The sequence below is a fragment of the Phyllobates terribilis genome, unplaced genomic scaffold, assembly GCF_046119375.1.
Source record: "Phyllobates terribilis strain yellow unplaced genomic scaffold, ASM4611937v1 Scaffold_11__3_contigs__length_659146591, whole genome shotgun sequence".
NCBI lineage: Eukaryota > Metazoa > Chordata > Amphibia > Anura > Dendrobatidae > Phyllobates > Phyllobates terribilis.
In genome coordinates, this window is record NW_027362771.1 from 565590284 (window position 1) to 565618268 (window position 27985).

Genomic DNA, 27985 nt, shown 5'->3' on the forward strand with positions numbered 1-27985 from the left:
TTAAAAATTTTTGCATGTCATTTATTCTTTGTTTTGCTTTGCTCCAGCCCACGGACGTGCTGTGTTTTACCGGGGAGGAATGTGGCGCCCCTGAGGGTTCAGTCGCCACAGAGATACTGCACCTCACCCAGAGGTGTGGTGTCTCCCTTCTCTCAGGTAAGATGGGAGTGCCGCACGGAACCCCAAAACACCCGCATCCAACATCACACTGCTCCAGGCCAGCAGGAGGGGCAAGACGCAATGTAGTTTTTTGCTGAGCCCTGGCCCTGGCTTGAGTAAGGGGGAACCCAAAGGTAGGGGGAACCAATAGTGGGTGTGGGTGAAGGAAGCAGATACAGGAAGCACTTATACAGTAGATATAAAAGGGAAGCAATTTTTAGGGTAGTAGAGTTCAGTAAGTGGAGTGAGTGGAGTTTAATGAGGGTTGTTCAGAGGAACAGTCCGGGAGCAGAGGCTCAGCAGGAGCTCTGCTCCACAAGTTAGGGCCCAGGATAGAGGCCCCGGAGGGGAGCAGGGAGTAGGCTCCGTTCTAAGGAAAGGTTCCCAGGGGGTACGCCCCGCTCCTGCCAGGTGTCAGGAGGGATCGGTTGCTTCATTCTAATCTCCAGGGGGTCAGGTTGGTCCCAGATCCGACGTACAGGAAGGACTTCAGCATACCCGAGCGGGACTGAGAGTGGGCAGCGTAGGGCAGCGGTGAGAAGGGTCAAGCGTGAAGAAGGTCAAAGTAGGAACACGAGAAAGTGGGGTTCCGCCAGGCATTCCTAAGCTGCTTGAAGGATTGAACCCCTGTCCGGTGAACGCGGCGCGACGAGGGGGGGTCTTCACCTGTAAAGTGCACTTGTGACAATTGCCTAAGAACTGTAAGTAAAATCTTGGACGACTGCATCGAACAGCCTCTGTCTGTTTCTTCACCGGCGCCATTCTTCCTCCCCGCACTACAACGCCCAGCACACCATTCATCTATTTTACACTGCCCTGAGGCCCGCTCCGCCTGTGGGGAGCTGTACCATCTTTAGCTTCCCTGACGTCTGCCTCAGAGGACTGTTGCAGCGCTGGTGATCCTCACCAGACACCACAGATGGCATCACGAACTCTCTGAACTTTTACTAATAATTGATACCCCCTTTTTGCACTGACCGCCCTGGGCCAGCCACCGTGATTCCTCCCAAAGAGTGCCCCACGGCCCTGGGGGCGAGTCAGGGTCACTTGTGGGGGGTTTCCACTATTTAGGCACATCAGGGGCTCTCCAGACGCGACATGGCGTCCACTCTTGATTCCAGCCAATTTTGCGTTCAAAAAGTCACACAGTGCTCCTTCCCTTCTGAACTCTGCCGTGCGCCCAAACACTGTATTTTCCCCACATATGGGGTATTGGCGTACTCAGGAGAAATGGCACAACAAACTGCATGGTGCAATTTCTCCTGTTACCCTTATGAAAATGCAAAATTGGGGCCTGAAAAACATTTTTGTGGGAAAAATGTGAAAATTTTATTTTCACGGCTCAATGTTATAAACTTGTGTGAAGCACCTGGGGGTTCAAGATGCTCACCACACATCTAGATGAGATCCCTGAGGGGTCTAGTTTCCAGAATTGTGTCACTTGTTGGGGTTTCCACTGTTTAGGCACATCAGGGGCTCTCCAAACACAACATGTCATCTGCTAATTATTCAAGCAAATTTTACATTCAAAAAGTCAAATGGCGCTCCTTCCCTTCCGAACCCTGCCATACGTGTTTTTTCCCCACGTATGGGGTATCTGCGTGCTCAGGGGAAATTTTGAGGTCCATTTTTTCCTGTTACCCCTTCAAAAATAAAAAAAAAATTCGTCTAAGGTAACATTTTTGTGAAAAAAGTTATGTTAATTATTTTTCTTCCACATTCCAAAAATTCCTGTGAAGCACCTGAAGGGTTAATAAAGTTCTTGAATGTGGTTTTGAGACCTTGAGGGGTGCAGTGTTTAGAATGGTGTCACTTTTTGGTATTTTCTGTCATAAAGACCCCTCAAATGTGATGTGGTCCCTAAAAAAATGGTTTTGCAAATTTTGTTGGAAAAAATGAGAAATCGCTGGTCAACTTTTAACCCTTATAGCTCCCCAATAAAAAAAAATTTGGGTTCCAAAATTGTGCTGATGTAAAGTAGACATGTGGGAAATGTTATTTATTAACTATTTTGTGTGACATAGCTCTCTGATTTAAGGGCATGAAAATTCAAAGTTTGAAAATTGCAAACTTTTCGCCAAATTTCCGATTTTTTCACAAATAAACGCAAGTGATATCGAAGAAATTTTACCACAATCATGAAGTACAATATGTCACAAAAAAACAATCTCAGAATCAGGGGGATCCGTTGAAGCGTTCCAGAGTAATTACCTCATAAAGTGACAGTGGTCAGAATTGTAAAAACTGGCCTGGTCATTAACGTGCAAACCACCCTCGGGGGTAAAGGGGTTAATGGTGTTGCAGCCTCTGTGGCCTCTCAGAAAAGGTAAAGTGTATATACTGACAGATCATGTGACACTTAGATTTCACGCAGGAGGACTAGAAATTTTTAGGGGCTTCAGAGCAAAAAGGGTGATTACAGATGCACGTGCCAATTTTTAGCTATTTGACCCCATACATTTAATTTATGTCTATATTTTTCTCACTTCATTTCACCACCTTAAGACTATTTAGTGCATCACACACAAATCACATTACAAAAATATTTGCACCCAGGTTGTAATGTAAAAAAATAAGTAAAAAAACTAAGGGGTGAATACTTTCACAAGCCACTGTACATTACCAATTTTTGGGAGGTACTTCAAACCCCATGTCTCTTCCAGCTGAGTTCGTCACCTTTTTTATTCAGTGTCACTTGGCTTTGTTTTCCTTGTGATATATATTTATCAATAAAATATGATGTATTTGTACCATCAATGCGGTTGTTCATCTACGTGGATAGTAATGGTCTTTTCTACGACAATCCAAACGAAGGGCAGATTAGAAATTGGTCTGTCGCTACTCATTGCATCCGAGTCCATGGAGGGCCACTTATTGTTGGGGGTTACCATTATATCTAATAAGTACCACTTATTTGGGTGAGTCCCCTGAGGGCTGACTTAGTATTGGTATTTTCCATTCAGTACACCTTTGTGCGTCTTTTGTGTGCTTTGTGTACAGTTTTGTCCAGCAATTAGCTGTTTTAACAGGTTATAATAAAGATATTTTTTACCCCCTTGCTATTTATATTCTACTAATTGGGTACCTCTTTTTTGCTGTATCTTCTTTAAAAGGGTTCCCTAAAAAAGTAATAAAAAGGCCCCCGTCATGTAATTCAACCGACAGCGTGTCCTAGTCACGTGTCAGGACAGACTGCAGTCTGAAGAAAAAGAGCGCCCGTGACCTGTGTCTTAACTGACAGAAGCTCTGAATTGCAAGCACACATACTAGAGAGATCCTGGAAAAGGGAGGAGGCGGGAGAGGAAATACATTTTTTCCCCGACTGGCTGCGTATGGAGGAAAAAATCCTTTGTGCTTAGTCATCAGAAGAGAGGATTTATTTCTTCTCCTGTCACAGCACTTCCCTGGCAGCTCACCGGTATGTGTGCTGACGATATAGCTCCTCTGTCAGTTGAGACACAAATGCACAAACAGGATGTAGCAGGTCCCCCATGATAAAGGTGGGGGCAGCACAGGTACAAATACTGAAAACAACCAATTACGAACCCACCAAACATCCATGGGGTGGCTGCCTAGTATTCTAATTGCACGAAAGTCTGGATAGGGTGTCATTCACACCGTTTTGTGAGATGTACCTCTATCCGTATAGCAGCCTATTACCAACATCTGGTGGGCTGCCAATACCATATCTACACCCACAGGGCAGACACCCCACAATACCCAGCCCCCCGCCTTTATTATGGGGGCTGCTGCACCCTGTTTGGGCATTGGTCTCTGGACATGGTGTTGTACGTGTGACTTCTTTTCCTCTTTCTGTGATGTCTTTATTGATTTTTAGGCCTTTTTTCAGTGACCTGTCCTCTGTCAGTTGAGGCAGAGGTCTCAGGAGCAGTTTCTTCAGACTTCATTCCTCCCCCCACACCAGACCAGGATGGGCTGCAGGTTCGGATACTCTTGGATAATCTCTAGGCGTGGTGACTGCTTCTTCCAACAGATTTGGGAAGATCCTACAATTGAAAGAACAGTTAATGATATTCTTGGCAGAAGGAGCAGCTCAGGACCCTCCAGTAGCTCGGGATCCTCCGGCACCTTGGGACCCTCCGGCAGCTCGGGACCCTCCGGCAGCACGGGACCCTCCGGCAGCACGGGACCCTCCGGCAGCTCGGGTCCCTCCGGCAGCTCGGGTCCCTCCGGCAGCTCGGGACCCTCCGGCAGCTCGGGACCCTCCGGCAGCACGGGACCCTCCGGCAGCACGGGATCCTCCGGCAGCTCGGGACCCTCCGGCAAGACCGGTGTCGGGCTGCGTTGTTCTGCGGAGACTCTGGAGAAATCTTGTGATCTCTCGCAGGTTCCGCCATTTTGCCAGAAACGTGACTTAAAAAGGACATGAACTGAGGCACAAAAACCTCAGAATCATCAAGCCGGACATTAACATACAGTTTTCAAGAAAGAAACGTAAATAAAATAAGACGGAGAGAATAAAATCGCCGTGAGAACAGGGCCCGACAATATCTACCTGCTCAGCACTAGAGCGAGGCTGCGGCACCATGGCAACCCTCCCCCGTGACGTCACCACTGCGGCCTGAGCCACCAAACTGAGCAGCCGGACAGATATCGGATGCGTCTACCTCCACTGCGCATGCGCACTCTTCCCGCCACGTTGACCTTTAAACCTTTGACGTCACGGCCCGGGTTTCGCGCGTAAACACAAAGCGCGGGAGAGAGCGAGAGAGTGTGTGCGCGAGGGGGCGGAGTCACGTGATCCCGGGGCCATTTGAAAAGCTGAAGAGCTCGCGTGCTGCCGGGTGTATCTCTTGTGTCCCGGTGCTCGGTGTGAAATCCCGGTGTAGAAGGCCGCAGCGCTGCTCCCGTCTGTATCCGCCCTGCTCGGCTCCTGTGTTGGCGGGAAAGGCGGCTTTTCCCGCGTGATTTTCCCCGCCGCTGTATTTTGGCGTTTTTCTCTGCGTTTTGTCCGTGTGCGCCCCGGATGATGCCGGCCCAGGCCTCTCCTCCCGCCGCCCTGCCTGCTGACGTCAGGAAGCGGTAAGTGGCTCTCCACGTCACCCGGCGCCGTGCGTGACGTCACGGAGGGCTTATTAAAGGGGGCGAGGCGCGCGGGGAGGACTACAGGTCTCAGCCTGCCCTCCTTATAACACTCCTCCTAGTGGGCAGACTTGGTGTTGTAGCCCCTTATAGCTGGGTGTGGGGGCTGCCTGGTGCACTACAACTACCAGCATGCCCTCCTGTATGCACCTGTGACGTCACATCGCTACTACAGAGGACTACAAGGCCCAGCATGCACCATGATAGCCTGTGGATGTGGGGGCTCTGTGTGTGGGGCACTACAAGTCCCAGCCGCTGGTATTTGCCTCCTGCTCCTCTGCATAATGTCTGCTCTCCAGTATCCAGAGCAGTGTAGAGTCCTGGGGGGAGTTGGAGTGATGAGTCTGTGGGATGCTGCAGATGGTCGGTGCTGGGGGTCTGTGGGCATATCGGCCAATACAGGATCGGGTGGTCCGATGCTGCCATGGTCTACTCACTTCTGCTTTCTAAAGCGTTGGGGTCTGTTCACACTCAGCAGTGCAATATGACTGCCGTGCCTTCAGTATCCTGTTTACACCCATGCCACAGTGATGTGTAATGGATGAATCAGCATGTACGGGCGGCCATGGTGGTCGGCAGCCATGACCATGCCACTAGAAGGCTCACGTGAAGCCAGCGTTCTTAAAGGGATTACCAGGGAGTGAGAGGTATAGCTGTAGCACTGTACATGGCTGTGATTCTCTACCTGTCACATTGACAGAGTAATTCCTTCTCTCCCGCGCTGCTCTGGTGGGGTGTCACTGCCAAAGTCATGTTGATACACAGCCTGCTGCTTAACTGCTGAGTTAAAGAGGTTGTCCAATCTTGAGCTACATATCAGGATTCTCCGGTGATGTGATTTGCGTACTCCCGGCCACATGCCGACTAGACGTGCGTGCCCTCACTTAATGCAAGTGTATTAAGCGAGGCCAGACAGTCTAGTCGGAATGTGGCCGGGAGTACGTATGTCACAAGTATTTTTTTCAGTCTTCCTGAAGTGTAGTATAGCCCTGGGATCTTTCAATAAAGGTAGGGGTACACTGAAGGAAAAAAATCCCAGCTGGTGGGTGTGTGAGGCATAGGAGCAATAGAGGAAAGTCCAGCAATCCCAAAAGAGAAAATGTAGAATATTAAAACTTCCCATTTAATGAAAAACATATTGAAGCGGACTCGTTTTGAAGTAGCATGGCTCTTGCCCATATCATCAAGGATTGATGGATTTTTCTATTACTCCTATGTAAAGTCGCGCACTTGCAGCGCTAGACATGGTGACTGCAGACTTAAGATTGGACAACCCCTGAAGGTGCACTACAACACTCCAAGATGACGGCTTCACTACTATCTTGCCATGTAAATGGACTGAACGAGCTTTTTTTTTTTTTTTCTTGTTCATCAGGTAATATGATTTTATTTTTATGGTTGTTCTCGCCGGTGCAGCGCGCTGTGTAAATAGGACTGTGACTGCGGAGGTCTATGGCTGCTTGTGCACACGGAGCCGTCTGCTGGCGTGCAGATTTGCTCTGGTCTCTGTGTGAACAGGCGTTTAAACAACCACCGATCAGTAAGAGTTTACCTATAGGCGGTCGTAATGTGTGGCCGGCTGCTTCATGTTGGGGAAGCTGACTGTCAATTGCCATGATTTCGGCAATGACGCCCCATCGACAGCGTAAGAGAAGAAACTGCTGTCACCATACAGGAGAATTGCTGCCAGGAGCTGGTCCGTGATCACTGAGCCAAATGTGGTGCAGGGCTGAACAAGAAGTGCTCGGCCCCCTAGGGAAAGGGTCCTGATAATCCCCTAACAATGCTGGCTCATGTTTATCTTGCAGAGGCTGCATCTCTGCCTTTCATGAGATACAATAGTAGCAAACACTCAGCTGTGAGATATAGGAGGCATTTTTTTTTTTATTCCCCCCCCCTCCCAGGGACATATCTGTTGTGGACTCTGCACTGCATTGTGTGCAAATGCATCCTGTAGACCTCACCATTTGCATTGCATCCTGTATGTTGTTTTTTCTGTTTTCTCAGCACCTCAGGGACATCTTAAAAGGTTGTGTCCAGTACTGTAAACTCTACAATTCTGGGGGGGGGACGCTGTGAAGTGAGAATGCCGACATAAATGTAGTAATTGATGAAAATAAGCCAATGCAATGTAAGTGAGCAAAAGAGAAATCTAGAGCAAATCGTTATTTGGTGTGACCGAGCTTTGCCTCCATCAATTCTTCAAGGTAAACTTGCACAAAGTCAGGAGCTTTGTAGGAATATAGTCAGGTGTATTAGTAACAATTGTAATGATCATTTTTACTATGTTCCTTGAAACAGCTGTGTAAAAGGCTTAACCTGGGTGTGGAATAGACAAACATGGCTATAAAGGTGAGGTTGTGGAAGATGAGCATCATGTGCACCAACACAATACAAGGTAGTCTCCCAGGCAAAGATGTCTGGTATTTCAAGATCTTTTTGAGGAAGAGCCAAGAAATGGGCCAACGTTGAGGACTCTGCCGAGGAAACTTAGTGAGTGCAGCAAATGAAACGTGTTCAGAGATGAACTATTTCTGTGTAGCTCAAAAGACTGATCTGTTAATGGAAGAGCTAAGTAATGTGAAGCACAGATGGTAAATGGGAGTGAGAAATAACCTTCTCCCTTAAGCAGCCACATGGCGCAGGTATTAGAGGACAATGCCTGTATGCCGTGTCACCGGTTCAGTCTTGTGGGTGTCCGGAGTTTGTTTAAAATGCCTTTTGACTGATGGCAATGAAAGAAGTCCAGTTCCTAGTGTACTACAGTGCAGGGGACGCTCCGTCCAGTAGTGTGCTCCTCACGTCTGTCAGTACAGATGCATCGGTAGACCACACAAATCTAACTCTTCTTGGTAAGGCAATTTCTTACCTCTGGGAAACGGTATAAGACTCTTGCACCCTCTTCTTGGTCTGTTCTGCGGTGGCAGGACTGCTCTCACCGCTCCAGAAGTTGGTCATCGTCTCAATAGTTTAGAAGGATTTTACTTCATTACAGCACCTACTGCCTTTGCAAATCTAGCAATTGTGGCAGTTTTCAATATTTAGACAATTGGTGGAGAAGGTATATCTATCCTCCGTATATAAAGTTTATCCACCCCTGTTAAAACACCTTTCTTTCCCTGTCAAAAAAACAGACCAAGAAGAATTTCAGAACTTTTTTGTTTTTTCCACCATCCTCAGACTGGCTGTGTATGTGTCGCAGCTATCATGCTCAGGTCAGGAGAGCAGACTGGCAATCCGAGGATTGCGATCCTCGCGCGAGTAATACGGATATCTGACTGCGCCCACACTCGTGTTATGTAGTTAGTGAAAGCTGCCATCATTTACATGGATTCTGATTAACCCCAAATAAAGCTGGTCAGGAAAATCCTCTTAGAACAGACATCTTCTTGGTTGCATTTTACATCAAAAGCCATAAACAGCTGACAACACGGCAAAGGGATCTCACTGAACTTTCGATCAAGAGGTACAAATTTTCAAGGTGTTAAACTATGGAGCATTGTGAAGGCCTCAAGAAGTGGCTGACATTTGGCAAAATGGGGACATTACATAAAACTGGATGTGCCTCAAATATACAGAGAAAATTGGTCTGCCAAGAGGCCTACAGTAACATTAAAGGAGCTGCAGGAATTTCTGGCAAATGATGCATGTGACTCCAATCTCCCATTTTCTTATCTGGCCTGAGGGGTAAGGGGGCTAGACAAAAGCCTTTTCTTACAAGATGAAACATCCAAGCTCTGCTCCAACCAACCTCCAAATATGGGAAAACTTGTCATGGTCTGATGTGACCAAGGTTGAACTTTTATGCCCATAATTCCGTAAGTTTGGCCAAAGCCAACACTGCACACTAACAAAATAACACCATAACCACAGTGACGCATGGTGGAGGCAGCATCGTGCTTTGGGGCTATTTTTCAGCAGATGGAACTTGGGCATTATTCAAGGTGGAGGGAACTATGAACAGTTGCAAATTAATTTAAAAAATCTTTGGGCCTCTGCTTTAAAAAAAAAAACTGAATAAGGGAAATATCACCTTTTCAACACGACAACACCCTAAGCATCTTCCAAATCAACAAAAGGATGGCTTCACCAGAAGATTGATGTTTTGGAATGGCAGAGCCAGACCTGGGTCCAATAGAAAATCTGTGGGTGATGTGAAGGAAGAGGGTGCTGTACAAAGAAAATGCACTTGAAATCTGACAGACTTGGTGCTACTGCAAGGACGAGTGGGCAAAAATTGCCAGTTCTCATTGTGCTATGCTGATACACTGAATGGTGATGTACCCTTTAAACTTATGATGGCAGTGGATTGGTTTAAAGGGGTTGTCAACTACATTATATGATCTCCCTCCCCCTATGTATTCCCCTGGGGCCCATAAGTGTTTCTCTAAATACTTTGTGGTTCCTTTTCTGCCTGGGAGCGGCACTATCACTGGCTGCTCACGGGCATCATGTGACCCCCCTCCCCGGTTGCAGCCGGCTCTTACATCCACTGATGTCACGGCAAGACCAAGCTGCAGCCGAGGGGTCCTCTTCTGCGCTCCACCGGTGGTTGCTGGGCTGTGGGTGGAGTTACACTGTGTGTCACACTGCACGTCACATCCACTGTGCACTCCCTTTCCTCATTCACTGGGAAAACGTGCAGTGGATGCTGGGTGTGATGCACGGGGCAACCCCGCCCGGCGTCCACCGCGGGGAGCGCGTCACTGATGTCAAGTGAGTTATGACATCAGTGACGGGTCAAGTGCCTGAGTGGCCAGCGATAGCACTGCTCAGAGGCAGAAAAGGTACCGTGAGGTATTTACAAAAAACACTAGTGGACAACTCCTTTTTAAGGATGTGTATATTTTTTTTTCCCTTCTAATTGGAAGATGTCCAGCAGTGCCATCAGCTCAGTACTTGCAGCAACCAGTGGGATCCAGCTGCACCCATCTACTGTTTGGATAACTCTTCTACATGGAAGAATTGCAGCCAAAAAGCCAAACCTACAATATGGGAAATCAGGCCAGATGACCCATGTGCACATAAAATGGGAACTAGGGTGCTGGAGACTGGCAGCAGGTGCTGTGGACTGAGTAAAATTGTGAAATATTTGCCTTGAACAGAAGGCAGACTGTCGCTAGAGCGGTACAAGTATCTGCAGGAACAGTGAAGCATGGTGGAGGGGCACTAGCATGTTTGCGGCTGCATTTTTACAAATGGAGTTGGGGATTTGGTGTCCCCAATGCTGAGGCATACAATCAAGGAGGTGTCCGATTGTTGGTAATTGTCCTGCAGCAGTTGAAATCTGGAGCAAAAAATGCTGTAAAGAACAAGTAATCCTGGAAGTGATGTGGCCGCACAGAGCCCTGATCTCTCATCATCCAGTCTGTCTGGGATTACATGAAGAGACAGAAGGAGGGTTTGTACAAGTGACTGACCTGAGGATCTGGGGTCAGTTTTCCAAGATGTCTGGGAAAACTTCCTGCTGAGTGCCTTCAAAAAACTGTGTACAAGTACCTAAAAAGAACCGATGCTGTTTTGAAGGCAAAGGGTGGTCACCAAATATTGATGTGATTTGGGTTTCTCGTGTTCATTCCCTTTTCGTTGTTCTTTTTATTCTTGGTGTTACTGCTCAGGACTTGTTGGCTTCCCCAGGCCTCTGAACTGCTCCCATGTCGCTTATTCAACCTTTAATTTTACTTTCTGACATGCCCTTCAAGGTGTCTTATTGCTTTGTCTTTCTAAAATATCAAGTTTTTTTTTTTTAGAATTGGTCTGTGATATCCTCATTAGTGGGTAACTAGTGATGGGGGGCACTTTTCCCAGACTGATAGTATGACATTCACACACGAGTGACTTGATTTGCAAATCTGCCTCCCGGCCGCTCCCTGTCTTCATCAGTGCACTGCCTGCTTGCCCAGGGAGGCAGCGGTGATGCAGGACTCAGCCAGCCACTACACCAGCTCTGCAAATCTGGTGGCTGGATGTCCTATATCGCCACTGCCTCCTCTTTTGGGTAGAAGTGGACACCCGCTTGTCCCACCTCAATATGTAGGACCTGAAACTCTTATGTAACATATCTCTGCACTTGTGCATGTTCTCTTTACCATATTATTACTGTTTTCTTTGTCCTCTAGGCTGAAAGCTTTGGATAAGGACCAAGATGGCCTGTCGGAGAAGGTATGGGCATCACTCTTGGTTAGGAGGTCTAGCATGGTTGCAGCTTTAATTTGGTATTGAAGATAAATGTTTGCAGATCCTCTGCGCTGTGATCAGCCACCATGGTTTGAGGGGCATAATGGAAGATGTTTCACTATTGGTTTTAGAGCAAATGATGAATTGGGCCCCAGACCTGTTTTTACTAATCTCTGGACCCTTCCATAGGAATGTGTGGAGCAGAAGTTGAGTCTGGTGCTGGAGTACCTGGAAGCGGATGTGAAGGAAAAGCTGACCAACCTGGAAACCAAGCTGAACAGCGAAGAGCTCTCCGAGGTACAGCCCTGTATGTTATATGGCTCGTCCGCTACTGATTGTATTGCCGGTCTGTGTGGCCTTCATATGGCTTCCAGAGGTCTGTGCTATGCCCAGGATGTCTTGATACATGACCTCTGTGCCAGAATGAAACTGACAAAAGGCCTCTTGCCAATGTTTTTAAAGGGTTTCTTCTCCAGGACTTTACCCCAAGCCTAGCCTTATGGTAGACCATTGATATCATGTGGGAGTCTAAGTGCAAGTCTACAGAACTGTGCCTGCTAACCATTAATGGGTAGGAGCGAGACCCCACCACCTCCTCCTAGGGATCTGAGATCAATGGCTTGTTAGATATTGATGGACCCCCTCTAAGGCCTAAGTAACTTCCTATCTTGAGAACTATGGCTGCTACATTGCAGTCTGCAACATATTAACTTTTGGATTTGGCCATAAATATTTTTCAGGATGGGAAGAAACCCTCTAACTTGTGTAAGTGTTCTCGGTAATATGGATTTGTTACTGTCACCTTGTAGTAAGAGTGTGTGTGTGTATATAGGAATTTTTTTTTTTTTTTTTCCCCTCCAATGTATTCAAGGCAAAATTATATCTTGTAATGGAGTTTCATGAAAAATATTTCCCTGTTGTGGCTTTTGCAGGTGCTTTATTTCACTCGCTATACATTCAGCTTTGATGTGGTCATACCCTAACTCCTATGAGCCAAGTTATGTGCACACGATGCAGAAATGCTCAGAATTTTTTCCTGAGCGTTTCTGCATCTCTCTGGCAGGAAAAAACGCATGCGGATTGTACATGCGGTTTCCTATCAGGGATATGCGGATGTGGAGCGTTCTTCACTTGCATTTCCGCATGCGGGTTGACAAGCGCTTCCCAAGCGATTTTAGCATCACTTGGAAAGTGCTTGTCAACTTCACACTATATAAATCCATGCAACCGGCATGGATTTATATAGTGTGTGAATGATAAAAAATAAATATATACTTTACCCTCTGATGGCCCGCGGTGTCCGGCTTCGCTCGGTCCCGGCTGCCGGCAGTGAAGACTTTAGGACCTTCCGACGTCAGCGTCACGTGACCCGTCACATGACTGACGTCAGCGAAGGTCCTTCATTCAACCGCGAAGTGCCCGGGAAGCCAGCAGGACGCAGCGCGGGCCGTCAGAAGGTGAGAATATATATATATTTTTTATTTTATTTTATTTTTTTTTTAATGGTACCTGGGTCTGGATGAGTCTCCTCTCCTCCACACCCGGGTACCATCCGCACATTAGACCGCATGAAAAGCGCATCAACATATACAGTGATGCGGATTCCATGCGGTCTAATGCAAGTCAATGGTGGCGAAAGAGCAGCGTTTCCGCAAAATTAATTGACATGCTGCGGATTTTGGGCATGGGCACAGCACATGCGGATTTCCATTGGGGAACATTGCTGCCCTTCTACCATGCGTTTTTCATGCGTTTCCGCGGCGTTTACGCAACTGCAAAAACGCCACGGAAACGCATGAAAAACGCATCGTGTGAACTCAGCCTTAGACTCTCTCCCATCAGGATGAGCTCTGTCTGATGCTCAGTTTACTCATTCTGAAGCCAGCAATACAATGCAACACCAAGGCTATAGATGGCAACAAAATCAATTTGCCAAAAAAATCTAATTCATTTAACGGGAGCTGGTCAGATTGATACGGTGCCTTGTGAAAGTTTTTGGCCCCCCTTTAACTTTTCTACCTTTTGCCACATTTCTGGCTTCAAACAAAGATATAAAATTCTAATTTTTTTTTTTTTGGAAGAATCAACAAGTGGGACACAATCATGAAGTGGAATGAAATTTATTGGATATTAACTTTTTTTTAACAAATTAAACTGAAAAGTGGGGGGTGCAATATTATTCGGCCCCTTTACTTTCAGTGCAGAAGTTCAGTGAGGATCTCTGATCCAATGTTCTCCTAAATGACTGGTAATGATAAATAGAATCCACCTGTGTACAATCAAGTCTCCGTATAAATGCACCTGCTCTGTGATAGTCTCAGGGGTCTGTTTCCAGTGCAGAGAGCATCATGAAGACCAAGGAACACACCAGGCAGGTCCGAGATACTGTTGTGGCGAAGTTTAAAGCTGGATTTGGATACAAAAAGATTTCCCAAGTTTTAAACATCTCAAGGAGCATTGTGCAAGCGATCATATTGAAATGGAAGGAGTATCAGACCACTGCAAATCTACCAAGACCCGGCCGTCCCTCTAAACTTTCATCTTGAACAAGAAGACTGATCAGAGATGCAGCCAAAAGGCCCATGATCACTCTGGATGAACTGCAGAGATCTACAGCTGAGGTGGGAGAGTCTGTCCATAGGACAACAATCAGTTGTACACTGCACAAATCTGGCCTTTATGGAAGAGTGGCAAGAAGAAAGCCATTTCTCAAAGATATCCATAAAAAGTCTTGTTTGAAGTTTGCCACAAGCCACCTGGGAGACACACCAAACATGTGGAATAAGGTGCTCTGGTCAGATGAAATCAAAATCAAACTTTTTGGCCACAATGCAAAACGATATGTTTGGCGTAAAAGCAACACAGCTCATCACCCTCAAAACACCATCCCCACTGTCAAACATGGTGGTGGCAGCATCATGGTTTGGGACTGCTTTTCTTCAGCAGGGACAGGGAAGATGGTTAAAATTGATGGGAAGATGGACTGAGCCAAATACAGGACGATTCTGGAAGAAAACCTATTGGAATCTGCAAAAGGCCTGAGACTGGGACGGAGATATCTTCCAATAAGATAATGATCCCAAACATAAAGCAAAATCTACAATGGAATGGTTCAAAAATAAACGTATCCAGGTGTTAGAATGGCCAAGTCAAAGTCCAGACCTGAATCCAATCGAGAATCTGTGGAAAGAGCTGAAAACTGCTGTTCATAAACGCCCTCCATCCAACCTCAATGAGCTCGAGCTGTTTTGCAAGGAAGAATGGGCAAGAATTTCAGCCTCTCGATGTGCAAAACTGATAGCGACATACCCCAAGAGACTTGCAGCTGTAATCGCAGCAAAAGGTGGCGCTGCAAAGTATTAACTCAAGGGGGCCGAATAATATTGCACGCCCCACTTTTCAGTTAATTTTTTTAAATAGTTTAAAAATATCTAATAAATTTCTTTCCTTTTCACAATTGTGTCCCACTTGTTGTTTCTTCCAAAAAACCTAGAATCTTATCTTTGTTTGAAGCCAGAAATGTGGCAAAAGGTAGAAAAGTTCAAGGGGGCCAAATACTTTCACAATGCACTGTAGGTCTCTGTGGGAATAGTTTCTGTAAACCTTGGATGTTTTGCATGCAATGGAGTCCAGTGGGCAGACCTACTCGGTACTGGTTTCCCTGTAGCTCTGCCCACTGGACTCCTATGCACACAAATCAGGGATTTCAGTGAGTTGAAATGGAAGAGATTCAGGATAAGTTGTTAGAAGTTGTCATCCCACTTGGCTTGTCCACAACATGCTGACCACAGATCAGACTGGGTGTAATCTGAAAAGTTCCCTTTTAAAGGTAAGCCCATATAACATCTTCTCTCTATCCAGGAACGATACCTGAAAAAGGTGAAGGCTCTGCTCGGGAAGGAACTGAATATTGAAAATGGTGCGTTGAATGGCGAGACTAATGGCTGCTCTCCAAACGGCACGTGTGGCAGCGATGAGGAGGAGATGGAGGAAGTGACTACACCTGCGTCTAAAGGTTGCAGGGGGAGGAAGAGCAAGACCAACGGAGAGAACAAAAGTAATTATGGACTACTACAAATGAGGAGCTCGAGGGAGGGCTGAAGGTTTATGAACTTGTAGAAGATGGTCCTATGCTCAGTCACCTTTAATAAGCTCAACATGGCGTTGCAGGGAGGAATAAGTGTACTTTAGACCCTTCCAGCAGCAGTCGCTGGCATTTGATAAAGACCTGTCCGTATCTTTGCTGTACCATGACCGCTACGTTTATAATGTTACTTGTTTTTTTTCTTCATCTGCAGAATCTTCTGGTCGTGGACGACCTGCAAAAAATGGCAGCAAACAGCCCACCATCCTGTCTATGTTCAGCAAATGGTTAGTATATGGGAATAGATCTTGTGAGATATTGACTGGAGTTGTCTGTGCTGTAGGAATGGGAAGGACTGGGTTATTTTAGGGTTTCACTTCTTTGAAACCCATAGTCTATTTTGTAGAACAGTCTCTATCTTGGTTCTTCACCTGCTGTCCTCTGAGCGCAGCCACAAACATGGACTAGTTTTCTACAAGCTTTACCTATTTCATCTGATAACTGCTTGTAGATTCGCAATATATCTAGCATCTCGTTGCATTGATTTGTTTTTTTTTTTTCTTCCCACTTAGTCCCGGCAAGCGCAAGTCTAATGATGTTAACGGTGACGTGAAACCTGAAGTTGAAGTCTCCCCGGAAGAGGAAACCGAAGAGGTAAATTGGCTTAAGTTTTTTTTAAAACTATGCTCCTCTTTTTAAAGGGGGTTTGCCCAGAATTAGAAATATGGCTGACACCATACCCCACATGTCTAATGGTTTGTCCAGTATGGCAGCTCCACCCCACTGCAGTGACCAGGGCTGAGTTGTAATACCACACACAACCTTCTCAGCAGGGGCAGCTGTTTGTTATAATCTGATGACCACGTTTCAATGTCTAGATGACTCTATAGACACTGAGCTTCTAGGCTCTGTTCAGCCATTTCAGCTGTAGTAGGTGGATTCAGATCTTACGACGTTCTCATTTACGGTAGAATTGTTTTGTTCACTTTTTAGGAGCAAGTGGAGAAGAAGCTGAAAGTAGAACCCAAGGAGGAAGATGGGTAAGGATGACTAGCTCTGTAGCTTGGCATGTTGTAGGGTTAAACTTTGTTAGCTAGGTTACAGGGCTTTGGAGTTAGTGTCCATTTTGGTGGAATCAGTATAAAATGGACCGACTCTGACTCCTAAAATGTATAATAAATTGGGTACAGTAATTCAATGCAGTTTCATAAGAACTTGGGAAAGTTATGAAACGTCCTATTCCTGATCTAAGGGTCTAGACTTTAAGCTGAGATGAATCTGTGCTACAGTAAATTAATCACCTGAACATGAGCCGTGTATGCGGGAGTCGTGGAGTTGTAGTCGGTACCATGGAAATGTCTGAGGCTTGGCTTACTGACTCCACAGCCCTGTTAGGTCATCACAACCTTGGATATTTTTGCCACCTCTTTATACCTCTTCCTTTTTTTTTTTTTTTTTAGGCCTGTCAAACAAGAAACCCCAAAGCCCAAAACTGTACAGGCACCAAAGGTAAATCCTAGTCACATCTGAAAGCACCGGCTATAACTATTGGGATTTGCACCACTTCTCCTTTTTCTTTACAGACACCACCTCCAAAGTGCGTTGACTGCCGGCAGTATCTAGATGACCCTGATCTCAAGTACTTTCAGGGGGACCCGGATGATGCAGTAAGTGCAGTCATGATTTTTTTTGAGCTTGTGATTAGAAAGTGCTAAGGTTAAACTTTGTATATATATATATATATTATATATATTTTTTTTTTTTCAGCTGGAGGAACCTGAAATGTTAACAGACGAGCGCCTGTCCCTGTTTGATGCCAATGAAGATGGCTTTGAGAGCTATGAGGACCTGCCCCAGCACAAAGTTACCTGCTTCAGGTGTGTCCGGTTGTCTGCTAAGCGGCTTCTTGTTCCCTGCTTGGTTATGTATCTAAATCCTGTATATTTCTCTATTCTAGTATCTATGACAAGAAGGGTCATCTCTGTCCTTTCGATTCCGGCTTGATTGAAAAGAACGTTGAACTGTACTTCAGCGGCGTGGTGAAGCCGATCTATGACGACAGTCCGGCTCTGGATGGTGAGTGATTTGCTCCTGGTCACATTTTTGGGGCTGATTCGTAAAGACTAATGCTTTTATACGCTGGCGTTGGCGGCGGCGACTCATTCAGCTGAAGTGTGCCAGAGACAAAAGTACTAGTCATGGAGCGAAGTATGTTCTTGTATCATTTATGCCACCTTTTGGTATGAATGATGAACTCCACCAGCTTTTCAAAAACAGACAAACTTCTGGTACTTGTGTTCTTTGTAAACCTCTTCGTGGTCGATCTTCTAAGGGTGGGTCTGTAGGGGAACCTACCATTAGGCTAGCCATGTGCAAATTGGGTCTCCTTCAGAAGGGAACTGGCTCTGACACTTCTTAAAGGTGTCCTCCTCATGACTTGTAAGATACTTGGGTGGCACAAAAAGTTCCCTCTAAGGCACTCTCTGCAAGTGGGTAGTCTCCTCAACTTACTATAGTTTAAAGTGCTGTATAAAGGGGTCTCATTTTGACCTGCTTGGATAAATTATTGGATATTTGCTTTAATGTAACTTGTCTTACAGGTGGAGTGAGGGCGAAGAAGCTCGGCCCTATTAATGCTTGGTGGATCACTGGCTTTGACGGAGGAGAAAGGGCTCTGATCGGGTTTACAACTGGTGAGTATTTCGGTTTCTTCCTCCGTTAACTCGTATCTGTCTCCCTATTGGCGTTTTCTCATCTGTGTCTCGTTCTCTGTAGCGTTTGCCGATTATTTCCTGATGGACCCCAGCGAGGAGTACAGTCAGATCTTTGCCTTGATGCAAGAAAAGATCTACATGAGTAAAATTGTGGTGGAGTTTCTCCAGAACAATCCAGATGTTAGTTATGAAGATCTGCTGAACAAGATTGAGGTGAGATGAGACACTGGAGACCTACTCAAGGTGCTGGGCTGATAAATCAGCGGAGCTGTGAACTTCTCTCAATCCTCTCCTTTCAGACGACCGTCCCTCCATCGGGGCTGAACTTCAACCGCTTCACTGAAGACTCTCTTCTGAGACACGCACAGTTTGTGGTGGAGCAGGTGGAGAGCTACGACGACGCTGCTGACAGTGATGAGCAGCCAGTCATTATTACCCCCTGTATGAGGGACCTCATCAAACTCGCTGGTGTCACGTTGGGAAAGAGGTGGGTGACAAGTCCCAGAGGTGGGGAAACAACCCATCTCGCACAGCGATATGCCATCACTTTATCAAATGGGAGTAACCCTTCTATCTATTTCATGAACAGACATTTTTTTTTGTTTCAAGAGCAGTATGAGTTATGAAGGACCCAACTCATTTTGGGCAATTGCGGGGGATGTATTTCACACTTTAGTGTGTGGCAAGCTGTAATTTTTGATTAAAATTTGGGGTCATTAAACGGCGATCAAAATGTTGCATTGCCCTTTCTTTGAGGGGGAGGTGCAGCAACAGGAAAAAGAAAAAATGGCCATCTGAGTGTTTGAGTGGCACCTGGAGCGTTTGCTCCGCTAAAATGCCTCAATCAGAAATTGAAAATGGAATATAGATTTTATAATTGTGTAAAATTTTTATTTGATCTTCTGTACAGACGGGCTGTGAGGAGACAAGCAATACGACATCCCACAAAGATTGTGAAGGATAAGGGACCCACAAAGGCCACCACAACCAGACTGGTGTACCAGATCTTCGACACTTTCTTCTCCGATCAGATTGAGAACAATGATGACAAGGAGAACGCCAAGCGCAGGCGTTGTGGAGTATGTGAGGTATGAGCCGGCTCGGTATTGGTCTCCTAATGCAGATAAGACCTTGTAGTGCCTAACTCTGGTTTCTCTACCCAGGTATGCCAACAGCCAGACTGTGGAAAATGTAAAGCCTGCCAAGACATGGTGAAGTTTGGAGGCACTGGCCGCAATAAGCAGGCCTGTATGCAGAGGAGGTAACGGCCTAACATGTTATTGCCCTTTAAGCTGTGAGCCATTGGGATACTACCTGACCGTACACCGACCTGTTATTAGGTGTCCAAACTTGGCTGTAAAGGAGGCTGATGAAGATGAGGAGCTGGATGACAATATCCCCGAGATGCCTTCTCCGAAGAAGATTCTCCAGGGGCGTAAGAAGAAACAGGAGAAAAAGAACAGAATCTCATGGCGAGGAGAGCCGGTGAAGGTAAGACGCTCCTGAATATCGCATACCTCTTGTGTAAGGAATGTCTGATGGAAACATTAATCTGATACTGGTTTCAGGTTGAAGGGAAGAAGGAATATTATCTTAAAGTATCTATTGACGATGAGATCCTGGAAGTTGGTGACTGTGTTTCTGTGAGTCCTGATAATCCCACAGAGCCTCTGTATCTGGCAAGGTACGTACTGTATATTGTGTAGCGTGCATGCTGCTCTGACACCTGAGGACCATAAGTGCATGACTTTCCTTCCAAACCTATGTGAAAACTGATTCGTTAATTTAAAGTAGTTGGTCAGCTTTTTTTTTTTTTTTTTTTTTTTCCCACCCAATCAGGAGATCCATGTTGATGGCATTGAGTTATCTGATGCGTGCAGGTGTCTGGCCGATGGTAGCAATCACCACTTGGCTCTGTTCTTCAACAGTTCCCAATTTCTTTGCACTTTCCCTAGGATAACATCCATGTGGGAGGACGCCAATGGCCCAATGTTTCACGCTCACTGGTTCTGCCTGGGTACGGACACTGTCCTCGGAGCCACATCTGATCCTCTAGAGCTGTTCCTTGTGGATGAATGCGAAGACATGCAGTTGTCCTTCATTCACGGCAAGGTTGTGGTGGTCTACAAGGCTCCTGCAGAAGACTGGTTCATGGAGGTGAGCTATGAACTTGTCACTGCCTGTACAACTATTCCCAGCTTAATAGCTTCACTGACCATCTCGTATCTAAACCTAGGGTGGTGTGGACAAAGAGAATAGCGAGGAGGAAGATGATGGGAAGTCCTACTTCTACCAGCTGTGGTACGATCCAGAGTATGCTCGTTTCGAGACTCCACCAAAGGTGCAACCAGTGGAGGACAATAAGTACAAGTATGTGATCAAACTTCTGAACTAGAGCTGTTACTTAAGCAAATGTGTCGTGTTGCATAAATCTTGTGTTTCTTAGGTTCTGTACCAGTTGTGCCAGGCTGGCAGAAATTAGGCAGAGGGAGATACCCAAAGTTTTTGACATTGCTGACGATTTTGATGGGAAGGTCTGCTACAGCATGGCCACGAAGAACGGCGCTCAGTACAAGATCGGTGACGGAGTCTTGCTCCTTCCTGACGCTTTCAACTTCAGGTACGAGAGCCAACAAATGAGCACTTGTGATGCGTGGGTGCAACTCCTGCTCCTATCCCAGAAAAAGTCATGGCAACTAGTGTTGGTTATATGCCAAATTTCACAGGACAGTTGACATTCTCCCTCAGAAGTGGTGATGGATAGGACTTGTCCATGATGTCTCCGGCACAGTAATGCTCCTGCTTGGGATTAAGTGCAGCTTGCAATCCTTATCAGATGCTATCCAAATCGGAAGTCCGTCACATTGAACCATTTTATAACCATTGATATGTTTCCATCCCTTTAGCGTCAGGTTGGGCAGCCCTGTCAAGAGGTCTCATAAGAAGGATGATGTGGATGAGGAGCTGTACCCCGAGTATTATCGCAAGTCCTCGGACTACATCAAGGGAAGCAATTTGGATGCTCCCGAGCCATACAAACTCGGCCGCATCAAGGAAATCTACTGCAACAAAAGAAGCAACGGGAAACCGAACGAATCCGATATCAAACTGCGGGTGTACAAGTTCTACAGGTACCTGCTCAGGACTCGGCCACCCTCTCTGTAGCCTCGCTTGCTGTGCGACACAAGACAGGGTTTGAGAGCTGAGATCTGTTACTTTTCTATCCTACATAGATTAACCTTAATGTAGGAATTCCACTTAAATGTCTTTGTATTGCAGGCCTGAGAATACGCACAAGGGGGTGAAGGCGAGTTACCACGCAGACATCAACTTATTGTACTGGAGCGACGAGGAGGCGACTGTGGACTTCAAAGATGTTCAGGGGCGTTGTACCATCGAATACGGCGAAGATCTGTCCGAGCCTATTCAGGAATACTCAGCAGGTGGCGCAGACCGCTTCTATTTTCTGGAGGTAGGTGACTATGGTCAGGCTTCTGTAAAATTAGGGTTTGGGTTTTAAAATGGTGGCAATGAGGAATATGTAAAACATGAAAATTGGCTTCACGGGAAGGGTTTAACCCCTTACTGGCCTGGGGCGTATTTGTACACGTGTATATCCACGTTCTGAATCGCCCGACTGTAACAAGAAAAAATTCCAAACGCCAGAGCTACCTGTTTTTTGGTCGACATAACAGGCGATCAAAACATCGGATCTACCCCAAAATAGTATCAAAGACGTCAGCCCGGCGTGCAAAAAAAATAAGCCCTCACCCAGCCCCAGATCCCGCAAAAATTGTTTTGTTTTTTTTTTTTTGTTTTCCCTATAGCCACTGAATGCTAAAACTGACCTTCCATTATGATTCTCCAGGTAATTAGGAGTTTGTAGACACCAAACGTGTATAGGGTCTTCTTTTTTTTTTTTTTTTTTTTTATTTAAGTGGTGAAGGAAAATCCAAAGTTTGTTTAAAAGTCTCCATTTTCAGAGACCTGTAGCATCTCCACTTTTCTGGGGCCGGGTGAGGGCTTATTTTTTTTTTTTGCTCACCAAGCTGAAGTTTTTATCGATGCCATTTTGGGGTTGATATGTTTTGATCGTCCGTTATTGCAGGGTTCCCCAACTCCAGTCCTCAAGGCCCACCAACAGGTCATGTTTTCAGGATTTCCTTAGTATTGCACAGGTGATAATTCCATCATCACCTGTGCAATACTAAGGAAATCCTGAAAACATGACCTGTTGGTGGGCCTTGAGGACTGGAGTTGGGGAACCCTGCGTTATTGCATTTTATTGCAATGTTGCGGCAACCAAAAAAAATAAACTCCTAATTTTTTTTATTTATTTTTTTTCTCGTTACACCATTTCCCAATCGGATTATTTCTTTTCATATATTGAACATGGAGATACCAAATATGTGTTTTTGTTTTTTTTTTTTTTCCCTGTCTCAACTTTACACATGCTTCAATAGTCTCCATGGGAGACTGGAAGCTGCGATCATCAGATCACCTGTGTAGCAGAAATACTCACTTGCTACAAGCGCCCACCACTGAGTGGCACTCATAGCATCCTGGCAATGACAACCGCAGGGGTCTCATGCAAGCCCAGGTTCTCATGCGAGCCCATCAGTGACCCACGATAATTTGACAGACAGCGGCATTTAACATGTTAACAGTCATGGGTCGATCGCTATTCCACCTACAGCTTTTAGGGGCATGTGACATCAGATCAGCTGCCATGTTCCCAGAAAGGCACGGGCTCAGCAGCAGAGCCTGCGCCAAAGGGAGAGATTTGACATGTGCGCTGCATGTCGTGAAAGGGTTAAGCCCTATTGTTGTACTTTACTACCTTTTTGCGGAGGAGCTACATTAGTGCCCTGAACAGTTTAGGCACTGGAGCAAAATCCCTCCAGAGCAGCGTCTCCTGGCATGGTGAGAGCTGAAGCGTGTGTCGGGAGATCGCAGCTCTACTTAATGGTGCTTGTACAACCCTATACACCTACAATACAGGACTGGCCTAACAGCACTTTATTCCTTTTTCTTTCAGACGTATAATGCAAAAACTAAGAGCTTTGAAGATCCTCCTAACCATGCCCGTAGTTCTATGAACAAAGGCAAGGGGAAGGGCAAAGGGAAAGGTAAGACGGTCCAGGTAACATCTAATACTGTGATACAAGGTCTTCAAAATTTAACTACTTATATTTGCAGGAAAGGGAAAAATGGCGTCTGCCCAGTCTGAGGACGAGAGACGGACGGAGGATCAAGTACCCAAACTTCGCACTCTAGATGTCTTCTCTGGCTGCGGCGGTCTCTCTGAAGGCTTCCACCAAGCAGGTAAAGACCATAAATCCTCCACTGCTCAGCCTATACCGCTCTCCTCCTCAGATCTATATTTTACTGAACCTCTGATTTCCGTCTCAGGCATATCTGAGACCAAATGGGCCATAGAGATGTGGGACCCAGCCGCACAAGCCTTCAGGCTCAACAATCCAGGGACGACTGTGTTTACAGAAGACTGCAACGTTCTGCTGAAGCTGGTCATGGCTGGCGAGAAGACCAACTCTCTGGGCCAGCGGCTGCCTCAGAAGGGTGACGTGGAGATGTTGTGCGGAGGACCGCCCTGCCAAGGCTTCAGTGGGATGAACAGGTTCAACTCCAGAACTTACTCCAAGTTCAAGAACTCCTTGGTGGTCTCCTACCTCAGGTGAGAGAGGCTTGTATGGACCCTAGGGGTCTTCTGGACCTTGTGATATCCATTGCTTTAAAACTTTGTTGGTTGTGTTTCAGTTACTGTGACTATTACCGGCCTAAGTACTTCTTGCTGGAAAACGTAAGGAACTTTGTGTCATTCAAGAGCTCCATGGTGCTGAAGCTAACCCTGCGCTGTCTGGTCCGGATGGGATACCAGTGTACTTTTGGTGTGCTGCAGGTAAAGGCCACCTACCTATAGTGTAACGAGGGGTGGTAACATGAGAAAGTCCTGTCATCTGTGATTCTGGACTTGTCATTTCAGGCTGGCCAGTATGGCGTGGCGCAGACTCGTAGAAGAGCCATCGTCCTTGCTGCCGCCCCAGGAGAGAAGTTGCCCATGTTCCCTGAGCCTTTGCATGTGTTTGCACCCCGGGCCTGCCAGCTGAACGTCGTGGTGGATGAAAAGAAATACGTGAGCAACATTACGAGGTGATTACAGTATACCACCGCATGATGTTTCCATCTGGACATTTCCTCCATCTCCTCTTGGAAATTCACTTTCACCCTCTTTTGATTACCCAGGACAAACTCCAGCCTCTTCAGGACTATCACCGTGCGGGATACCATGTCCGACCTGCCGGAGATCCGTAACGGAGCTGCCGCCCTGGAGATCTCCTACAATGGCGAGCCTCAGTCATGGTTCCAAAGGCAGATTCGAGGCTCTCAGTATCAGCCGATTCTCAGGGATCACATCTGCAAGGTGAAGATCTTGTATAGAAAACTTCAATTTAAGCCAAACTTTCCAGTCCTTCTGAACTGATTTATCAAAGCTTTTATTCTGGTGTAAAAATCTTTCGATAAGTTGCACAATGAAGAAAATGTGATATTTTTGATATTCTCACACCATTTTAGCCCAGCTCCAACAAAGTAGACAAGGGTATGGTGACCGCAGCTTGTCAAAATCGTCATGAGCAGCGGCATTCGTTACGCCCCAAAACTTGTGGGTGCTCATTTCTTGCGCTACTTGCCCGATGTTCCTGATTTCATGAATCTGGTGCATCTGACTCTCGTGCACTGGCACTACCCTCTGCATATGGCCTCGATTATTAAATTTATCATGAGTGGCACATCTTATAGCTACATAAAAGGTATCCTTTGGAGATGAGCATCTATACAACCATACCAGTTATCTATCTGGAGGGGGTCATACCCTGCAGTTTTGTGGGACACTTGGTCACCATATCTGGTCTTTTCAGGATATGAGTGCCCTGGTAGCTGCCAGAATGAGGCATATACCTCTTGCACCCGGCTCGGACTGGCGAGACCTACCCAACATCGAGGTTCGTCTATCTGATGGCACAACCACCCGCAAGCTCCGGTACTCACACAGCGACAAGAAGAATGGACGCAACAGCTCCGGAGCTCTACGGGGCGTCTGTTCCTGTGCTGAAGGTAGTCATGTGGCTCCATTGTAAATGTGTTATTTTAAGGTGCTTTCACGTTAATTTATGGTAAACATTTTTATATATATTATATATATATATTTTTTTTTTTTTTTTTTTTTTTCCCATCAGGTAAACAGTGTGACCCTGCAGACCGCCAGTTCAACACCCTCATTCCCTGGTGTCTGCCCCACACGGGGAACAGGCACAATCACTGGGCAGGCTTGTATGGCAGGTTGGAGTGGGACGGCTTCTTCAGCACAACGGTCACTAACCCCGAGCCCATGGGTAAACAGGTACGTCAGCGTTATGTTCCCTCCGCGTACAGGAGCTGCAATTCTACATCAAGACTGCTGCCCCTTCACTAGATGTACAGGGGTCCCACAGATTGCACCCCCTCCACCGATGAAGTGATGGTGCATTAATTAGAATAATGACATCACACTTATCACAGGGTCTCGTAGCGGAACGCTATGGGAATACCCCAACGTTGTGGCCATTTGAGGGCAAACACTAGATTGGTCTCTTGCTTTCCTCAGGGTCGTGTCCTCCATCCAGAGCAGCATCGTGTGGTGAGCGTCCGAGAATGTGCCCGATCTCAGGGCTTCCCAGACACTTACAGACTGTTTGGCAACGTATTGGACAAACACAGACAGGTACAGGTGATGAGATGTATGAATATAGACGCAGAGGGTTATATCCTCCATCTTACGGTTGTGGGGGTGTCTTGTCTTCCACCAGGTGGGTAATGCTGTGCCACCGCCGCTGTCCAAAGCGATCGGCTTGGAGATAAAGGCTTGTGTTGTGGCAAACCTGAGAGAGCGAGAAACAGGTATGTATTGCCTACCCCTCCTCGGTATATGAAAGTTGGCCGAGGCCTCTACTTTATAGGCATCATCCCTCTAAAACAAGGGGGGAACTGCACCTGCCTTAAAGGGACTGTCCAGATTAGAAGCAACCTAATGGCACCCACTAGACCAGCCGTGCTTGATGGTGTGCGCTCATCGCCGGCTCCCGTCTGTGGCCACAGCTCGGGACTCTACTGCAGACCGGAGCCGACGATGATGCTGAACATGGCTCTGGCAATGTCTGTGCGGAGCCGCTGACAGCACTCAAGCAGACACTGCCGAAGCGCTCTCAATGTGACCGTGCTCAGTATGCAAGTTAAGGAGGTGGAACGGTGCACTGAAGCCCTCGCTTGTATCTAAGGTTTTGTTTTTAGCAAGTAAATCGTTAATCTATCCTACAGTTATTCTCTTGCCTCTCCTACTCCTCCTCCTCTCCTCTCCTTTCATTTTGCTGCTGCTCTTCATGGACCACCCAAATGGTGACTAGTTAGGAGGGCGATTGTGGCATTTAAAGGAGTTGTCCACTACTAGTACATCCCCTTCTTGTACCCCACACTTGGCCCCAATAAAATTAAAAAAAACTTGCTCTCCTCCCAACTCTTTAAGTGGTTACACAGCTCCTACTACTGCTAATGGTGTAACAGCCGCCACCTGCCCTGTGAGGCTGGCTTCGCTCCGGAGCTCCTTGATCTAAGAGCATGTTACTACATAGAGCGGAAAGGGGTTAAATAATAAAACTACACATAATTGGCTTTTTACAGTAAGTTGTAGAAGTTACTACTAAAGTTCCATTAGGCAGGCAGCCTGATCCTCCAGCGGCCCACTCATCCTGGGTCACTGCTTGGATGCCTCAGTCTCCATTGACTGCAGCATGTAAAGGGTTGACTGCAGCAATCTGAGTTGGATCTCATTATTGCTGGGGATGTGAATTGTCAGGAAGGGTTTAAGCAAGTTGGTGGCTACAGAATTGTTTTCTCGCAGATTTTATGGAGCAGTATGTATGATCTATACTTGTATTAACCCTTCACCCTCTTGTGTTATAGACGTTGTAAAGCAAGAGAAGATGGAGATGGATTAACCCCGTATCGGCCTCCTACCTCTCCCGCACTTGTGTCCATCCTGTATCTTTCTGTGTGTGCACCGCAGACATCCGCTCGCTCTGGCGCCTCTTGTTGCCTTATCTGGCTTTTTAACTGGAGTGTTTTTTTGATAAAATGTTTTTATTACAGACCATCAACTTTTATTTGCTGTGCTGCATTTTATTCCTCTTTGTATCTGTGGAAATCCTAATAAGTAGGTTTTTTATATGTTGTAATATTTCAAATAAAAAAAAACAAAAAACTTGTACTGAAATCTGTGGAGTGATTATGTTGAGTAGATGCTGGAGGCTCCGCACCGGAGGCAGAGATTCGGGATCCAACTGATCTGTCTCATAAGAGATCTCCCCAATCCCAAACTAGATTACTTGGCAGAGGGGAGAATAGCCGCACCATCGATGTGTGATAACTATCCTGTGTCTGATGCCTTTAAAGAGGCACCTCCTGGAAAACTTCATGAAGTGGCTCTCCAGTGTCTGCATTCTGACAGCTGCGTGAGACTTCCAGGGGAGGCCTGGGAGGTGCAGCGTGTGACCACGCGGGAGGGGGGAGGCCTGGGAGGTGCAGCGTGTGACCACGCGGGAGGGGGGAGGCCTGGGAGGTGCAGCGTGTGACCACGCGGGAGGGGGGAGGCCTGGGAGGTGCAGCGTGTGACCACGCGGGAGGGGGGAGGCCTGGG

General features: G+C 46.5%; 1 protein-coding gene across 1 annotated transcript; it reads left to right on the forward strand.

The window, feature by feature from the left end:
• The first annotated feature begins 4791 nt into the window (after positions 1-4791).
• Positions 4792-27562, forward strand: DNMT1 (DNA methyltransferase 1). Its single transcript, XM_073654103.1, has 34 exons — positions 4792-5202; positions 11382-11424; positions 11629-11736; positions 15301-15496; positions 15738-15810; positions 16096-16177; positions 16517-16563; positions 16984-17032; positions 17107-17190; positions 17291-17400; positions 17481-17599; positions 18124-18216; positions 18299-18450; positions 18537-18724; positions 19148-19325; positions 19401-19498; positions 19578-19728; positions 19806-19921; positions 20193-20394; positions 20474-20607; positions 20684-20857; positions 21144-21368; positions 21517-21709; positions 23276-23366; positions 23437-23562; positions 23650-23932; positions 24016-24157; positions 24242-24408; positions 24502-24679; positions 25176-25371; positions 25494-25657; positions 25901-26017; positions 26103-26193; positions 27253-27562. The coding sequence occupies exons 1-34, from the start codon at positions 5147-5149 to the stop codon at positions 27285-27287; spliced, it is 4461 nt and encodes a 1486-aa protein (XP_073510204.1). The 5' UTR covers positions 4792-5146; the 3' UTR covers positions 27288-27562.
• The last annotated feature ends 423 nt before the right edge of the window (positions 27563-27985 follow it).

Coding starts and splice junctions, on each gene's coding strand:
- DNMT1 (XM_073654103.1), top strand. CDS start 5,147: ATGATGCCGGCCCAGGCCTCTCCTCCCGCCGCCCTGCCTGCTGACGTC. Junction 17,600..18,123: donor CGACAGTCCGGCTCTGGATG/GTGAGTGATTTG, acceptor CTTGTCTTACAG/GTGGAGTGAGGGCGAAGAAG. Junction 24,409..24,501: donor TACGTGAGCAACATTACGAG/GTGATTACAGTA, acceptor TTGATTACCCAG/GACAAACTCCAGCCTCTTCA.